This window comes from Sardina pilchardus, chromosome 16, assembly GCF_963854185.1.
Source record: "Sardina pilchardus chromosome 16, fSarPil1.1, whole genome shotgun sequence".
Lineage (NCBI taxonomy): Eukaryota > Metazoa > Chordata > Actinopteri > Clupeiformes > Clupeidae > Sardina > Sardina pilchardus.
In genome coordinates, this window is record NC_085009.1 from 26,170,614 (window position 1) to 26,177,736 (window position 7,123).

Consider the following 7,123-nt stretch of genomic DNA (forward strand, 5'->3'; position numbering starts at 1 on the left):
TGGCCAGAAGTTCCTGAGGAAGATTAAACGGTCACACACGGATTGATTGATTGATTTTATCTGACCACAATAATTTAAGAGATGATACAGCAGTGCACCATACAGTAAGACAAAAACAGTCAGTCATAACAACACAACAAGTGATAAGAAAACAAAGCCCTACTGTATAAGGCTAATTTCCATTGTACTCCCAGAGGAGGGGGAAGGGGCGAGTATGGATAGGAGCAGGTTTCACCCTCCCCTCTCTTTAGTCTCTTAAGAGTGCTAGACTGAACTTGTAACTGTTACTGAGGCACACTGAGGGGACACTGCGCTGAAAACACATCTGAACAATAACTTCTACAAAGTGTGGCCTTTACTCCCTTCACATTACCAATCCTCAGTACATTCATGCACATCTTATCTATAGTATTTTACTGTCATGTTGATGTGTTGATTTGCTTTGTATTTTCCTGTTTACATTGTATTGTATGTTGTGTGTGGTGTCTTAAGCTGCTGGGACCTTGAATCTATCTATCTATCCATCCATCCATCCATCCATCCATCCATCCATCCATCCATCCATCCATCCATCCACCATCACACAATCAGACAGGTGGACTAGAACGTTTTTACAGTGATGGTAACACGTCCCCTCCAAAAGTATTGGAACACATGCTAAAGTTGACAATAAAATCATCTTTTGGATAATGCTTAATGAATAATGTATCAAATAATATGTTTTCCTTAAAACACAGGGGTCATAAGTATTGGAACACCTATGTTAACCCTGTGTGTTAAAATTCCCATCGAGGCTAGCAGATTTGTATTTGTTTTATCTAAATGCCAGTTATTTCATGTATCCAGGACACTATTCTGATAAAAGTCCCCTTGGCCTTTGGAATTAAAATAACCCCACATAATCACATACCCTGGCCTTCCCCATACCAAGAGATTGGCATGGTTTTATTTCAGTTAGCCTATTTGCTGGTTTCATTCTCATTGAGCATTGAGACGTTCACTAAAGCCTACCTTACACTGATGGACTTCGACAAGAGATTGGAACTTGAAAGATTGTCTTTTAACTAATGCCCCTCGTTCAAGCTTTACTAAAAATACTAAAATCTTTAAAGAATCTATCCCATATCTTGTCAATGTCTGTCAGTGTGAGGTAGGCTTAAGTATACTACTTAACAACCGGCTCTTTCACTCTCTCTGTAAAGCCAGCAGAAAGTTAGAAGGATGGTGACTGGTGACGAGTAGGCTAACTCAGTGACACACAAATGGTCTTGCACATATTACTTCATGTTACCAGGAAGACGTATTTCACCTTCACGAAACTTCAGTATCGCATGAGTACGTTTGTAATCAATATTAAACTTTAACGTTCACGAATATCAGTATCACGATTCCGCAAAGCAAACAAACGCCATGCGTTGTTACATCTGGGGTCCTTCGTCGTGATAATGCATTTTGCTGTTATACCTTTGTCGTAATTCCCTTGCGTTTCTGTAATTTAAATATGGATACATATTACACGAAGAGCTGTTGTGATATACTACGTGTTGTGTTTTTTATTTATTGGTGCAATTTGACCGCAAATTACATTTTTATTAACATTACAGGCTGGAAAGCCGGCTGTCGCTTATTGACAACGTCAGAGGGTAGCGCGAAAGTTTAAGAAAGGGGCGGCGTGAAGATAGTCACCACAATGCACCTCGTTTGCGATCCGCCAATAAAAACCGACGAAAAAGCGGAAGGCACTCACCACGAGCCCCGGATTCAGGCGCACATCACGAAGAACAGCCTTTGCTCTACAGCGCACGAGGTGTACAGCAGCAACATGTCTGACGATGGAAAACTGTTCGTCGGCGGGCTTAGCTTCGAGACAACGGAGCAAACCCTTGAAGAAGCTTTCTCTCAGTACGGGAATATCTCAAACGTTCACGTAGCCAGAGATCGGGAAACTAGTAAACCGCGAGGCTTTGGCTTCGTCACATTTGAAAACCCGGACGATGCGAAAGACGCCTTGGAGGGGATGAATGGACAGTCTGTCGACGGCAGAACGATCCGCGTGGACAGGGCCGGAAAGCCTGGCGGTGGTGGTGGCGGCGGCTACCGTGGCGGCGGAGGCGGCGGCGGATACCGTGGCGGTCGTGGAAGAGGAGGATACGGAGGCGGTGGTGGATACCAAAGCGGCGGTGGAGGATATGGAGGCGGCGGTGATCGTGGATACGGTGGCGGTGGAGATCGTAGCTACAGCAGAGGCGGTGGCGGCGGCTACAGCCGGAGTGGGGGCTACAACTCGGGAGGAGGAGGCGGCGGCGGCGGCTACTGAGATCGACACATCACAAAGATGCTCACCGCGAGAAAACCCAAATTGGTCAAGTTCTCTCTTGTTTTCTTGGCGATTTGCAAATCGCGTTTTCCTATGTTGAATTTTACTTACTTAAAAGACAGTTAGATCAAGTTAAAAGCAAATCTGCCTCGTTGTTGGCATATCACACAGTCTCATTTGCAGCCAATTCTTGGTCCTTCATCCAGTAAAATCAGACAGCCTCGTTTGTGAACCAAAAAAACGAATTAATCTTTTTGTAAAATTTTTGCTTTGTCATAGTGGATGGTGACTTCCTGCTTTCTTTTGGGCCCAACCAATCCGAACAGTTTTTGTTCCGTTGTAGTTTTTTTGAAAGAACAGAGACGTGTCTGCCACACAGGCATCCTTACGACCAAACTAAATTGTCACTGTCTTATTTTGGCTGAAACGCCGCATTTAATAGGGTCCATGCAGTTTTTCATGAAGCGCTTGCCAAACCAGAAAAAGAAGTATTTGTGTGAGGTGACGTAACGTAACGCGGGGTGGGGGAGGGGCACGATCCAGTTTCCAAAGCATGGCTTCCTTTCAGACTGGTGAACTGCCCTGCTACTACTGGACCAGAATCGGCCCGCTACTGGCCCAGCCTCAGCTCAGCCCCTCCAGGGCTCACTACCCCCCTCTTCAGTCATTCTGAGGTATCAGAGACTCCTGCTCCTCCGAGCCTACAGTTTCTCTTGCTCTTTTTTTTATTTTTATTTTTTTGTATTGTTTTTTTCCACTGTAAACTATGGACTTGAAACAAACTGTTAGGCTAAAGGAAACCAGAACAGCAACAAACGTAAACGAAAAAAAAAGTAATCACTGTCGGGGAGAACCTGTTCAAACCTGTTCACACGTGCTGATATATCCTCCCTTCGCATAGAGGGGAGAGAACGTTACTCTGTGCCCTCCTCTCTCTCTCTCTCTCTGTACCAACTCTTATTTGACATTCCTCAGTTCCTTTGTTGTTGGTTCTTATGTGTGTGTGTTTTCATTTTTGGCTTCATGAAGCCCAATTAAACGATGGATTTGTTGAAAAAAAAGAGCGTTGACTGACCTTAACCTTAATTTGAAGAACTAATAGTATAAAGAAGTCTATGGAAGTGTAACTCGTGTTCTGTAGGTTCCTACGGTATTGCCTTTTATCTTCTAGACTGTTCACCAAAACAAGAGTGTTTGTAGTACCAAAATACTACAGCACTACTTCAAGATGGTTGTTCGGGGTATTGGTAGACCTAATTCCTTATTGGAGTAAGCTGCTACCATTTTGTCCGTCTTTGTGGCAAGTGCTGCACACCAGACATGTTCATAAGTTTCAGTGTTGCACTTCACAGCGAACATGCTCTAAGTTGCCGTGTTACACGTGTTTCACAGCAAACGAGGCCAGTAAGTAGGCTAGCGGTGTTTGAAACAATATAGCTTCGTTTTCACAATAGGCTAGGCTACACTGGCTTAAGCTAAGCTAGGCTACTTGGTTGCAAACAACACTGGTCTCATACAGGCTAGGCTAGGCTACACCGTGGGCTAGGCTAGTTGCAAACGCGCACACGAACAGTTGCGGACATTGGACGCATAGTTCAACATAATGTGCATTTAAGGCGGGATATGCTCAACGTGAAAGGAAAGGCAGAACACAATGTTACAAAATTGCGATCAGTTATCAAGAAATTCCCCACAAACATGGGTATGAAGTAGGCCTTCATAACAATGAAATCATAAGTCATGAGAATATAGACGTGACGTTTGCAATTAGCAAAACATTTAGGGCTATAGGATATAGATTATAGGATTTCTACTGGTAATCCTCTACTAAGTTGCAGCCCTCAGAATGGTTTAATAAAGGTAGGCTTAGATAGGCCTAAAATGGATGCCTAATTACATTACTGTGTTGTGGCCTAATCAGGGATAAGCAAAAATACACTCGAATGTATTAAACAAATAAATAAACTGTCCTTAATTTAAATTTAAATGTAAATCTACAAAATACAGTAGCATAAATAAACTTAAACTAGACAATACAGCAGTTCTCATCATGTTGCCTATAGGCCTATTGTAGGCTATTTTGAAAATAGGTCCAGCCTAGGCTACTCGAAATACAAAACTAGGGAGCATGAAACCTCTTCATAAACCTGCATTAGTCAGCTCCTCTATCTCAAACTATTCCTAAAAGTCTAGTAAGGCTACATAGATAATTCCACTACAGTTCCACAGTTCAAAAGTTCTACCCAAAACAGGCAACTTAATTTTGGGTGCGTAAATTATCATGGGATTGAATGAGAGGGTGTGAGAGAGGCAGTCTAATTTGCGTGCGTGCGTGTGTGTGTATGTGCATGTCAGGGATCTCTCTCAGGGAACTTGATGGCTTTGAGCACAGCCACAACCACATTTGTTGAAAAGTCTGCCATTTGTTGTCTAATAAACCTGTTGATCAATCCAAAATAAATACTCTACAAGAGCAGAGAATGGGATGATAATTTTATTATCCCATCAAAAGGTGCTCAACTAGGGATACTATTCCAAAGTCACCAAGTCTAACCACAGACAGGCAGAGTGCTTTTTTTTGGCATCACACCACACCTTTCAATGAATCTGGATCTGAAGTGAGTTGTGAAACTGCTGAAACTATGACAAATAGGACCAGATTGAAGTTGGAGCTGTATGAGTTTTGGGCTAAATCGGGTCAAAATTGTACAGTGTCTGCTTGGCATAATTGAGCACCAATCAGAGTTGGATCATGGTTTTGTGGCACACATCTCACAAGAAATATTTTGCAGTATTTTAAAATGCAAAAAATATTTTGATACAAAATAGGAAGTCATTTTCCTCAACATACAAATGATTGAATATTTAGAATTTGCAATATATATTTTAATCTATCAGAAATGATGGGGAGGCCTAAGTTATAAATTAACATGACATGTTTTAACCCGTCATCATTTTGTGTAAGAAATGCATAATATGCTTTGATTGATGCAGCATTCAGTCTTTATTTCAACAGAAATCTGAAACAAAGCACTTAAAACACACTTGTGGGGAATGACCCCTAAGCATTTCAAACACTTGCCAAATCCTACACTCAAAATGGAAATGAATTAGGCTTCTCATGCAAACAGGCCTGGCACCCTTTTAGTATTCTGTATGATAATTACTTTTTTTTTTTTTTTAAATCTCTCCCTTTCCTGGGATGGTTTTCACAGATCTCCCACGAATACAGCAGCACTGTATCTTCATTGTCCCCTTTGTAGTAGGTTGGATAAGTGTCGGCTAAATGGCTAAATGTAAATGCCTGAATGTAAATGTTATTCGCACCTCGGCCGGCTTCCTGGCCCAGGCCCTGCGCGCCGCGGACCCTTTGTTTTGTCCATCTTGATAAGATCACCATCTTGGGGATTAAGCTGAATCTCATGGTCTGTGGCTCAACCACTCCATTATTGTCTGCGTTTGCACGTCTGGCTTCTCTACTGAGGGTGTGAATGCAAATAGGGAAAAAAAGCCCTAGGAACTGTGTAGAGGTATAGATAGATAGATAGATACTTTATTCATCCCCAAGGGGAAATTCAAGATATAGCCTACAGTTAGGCTACTCCAATCAAAATCAGTTTAGTAGTATGCTGTGTATGTGTGTAAAAACAGAATGCAACGATTTATAAATCATATTTATCATATATTACGGGAAAAGTCCAAATACAACAAGAGGAATTATATATTGTTTTTAAGAAAATAAGTGTTGGATGTCAGCAACAAAAAAATGGAACAGGGGGATGTATACCACTGTGTTGCTTCACCTCTTCATTTAACATTTTGTACCTGTGTGAGAACTGGAGAGACCAGTTGCTGGGATTTTGAGAAAGAAACGTTCTCATTTGTGGTTTTCAGCGCATGATGCACAAAGGTGACAGGTATGGGCTGCAGACAGGTAATTTTAGCACCTGGACTCTTTCACCATGGAGCCATGTTGTAATGCAAAATATATTCAATAATATTCAAGAAATATTCTACCTCCTGTCTTAATAGATAAACTATTAATGTACCTATAGATAGAATAGAGAAAATAGAGAAACATGATTTCTACATGGCAAGACACAATAAATAAATAAACACTGAATTAAAGGTTAAATAATAATTCATTTTATGTTGCTATATTATGCATACTATGCCAAACAAAGATCTCACAGAGATGTTAAAAAATAAAACAAACAAAAAAAATTCCATTGGCATGAAGTTCACATAGAAATGACAGGTCATCATCGCTAAATACTAGGTCTGTGGGATTCAGGCCTTTGGGCCTACAAAGTGCCTTTAAACATACAACCAGAGGTAGACATCCCGGGTTCAGAAAGTAAAAGTCCCGCTAAGTATTTGATCCAACCATTTAGCAAACCTCATTTAGCAAACCTTTAGCAGCTCATCTTAATTAGCAACCAGGTAGATCAGATAATTAGTGATATCACCTGTGTTAAGTACACAGGTAGAAAGAATATATGGCAGGACTTTTACTTTTTGGAACTGGGATGTCCGTCTCTGCACACAACTCGGAGTTTAAAGGACATTATTATATGGACAAACATGAAAGATGAAGAGTTGAGCTAGCTGGCCACAATAGATGAATAGAGTTGAGCTAGCTGGCCACAATAGACGAACAGAGTGGAGCTAGCTGGCCACAATAGATGAACAGAGTGGAGCTAGCTGGCCACAATAGACGAACAGAGTGGAGCTAGCTGGCCACAATAGATGAATAGAGTTGAGCTGGCCACAATAGATGAATAGAGTTGAGCTAGCTGGCCACAA

At 41.4% G+C, this 7,123-nt stretch overlaps 1 protein-coding gene across 1 annotated transcript; it reads left to right on the forward strand.

The window, feature by feature from the left end:
* The first annotated feature begins 1,748 nt into the window (after positions 1-1,748).
* LOC134059474 (cold-inducible RNA-binding protein-like) lies at positions 1,749-3,378 on the forward strand. Its single transcript, XM_062515901.1, has one exon. The coding sequence runs from the start codon at positions 1,823-1,825 to the stop codon at positions 2,315-2,317; it is 495 nt and encodes a 164-aa protein (XP_062371885.1). The 5' UTR covers positions 1,749-1,822; the 3' UTR covers positions 2,318-3,378.
* The last annotated feature ends 3,745 nt before the right edge of the window (positions 3,379-7,123 follow it).

What these genes read in the sequence shown, in the direction of transcription:
- LOC134059474 (XM_062515901.1), top strand. Translation starts at nt 1,823, where the DNA reads ATGTCTGACGATGGAAAACTGTTCGTCGGCGGGCTTAGCTTCGAGACA.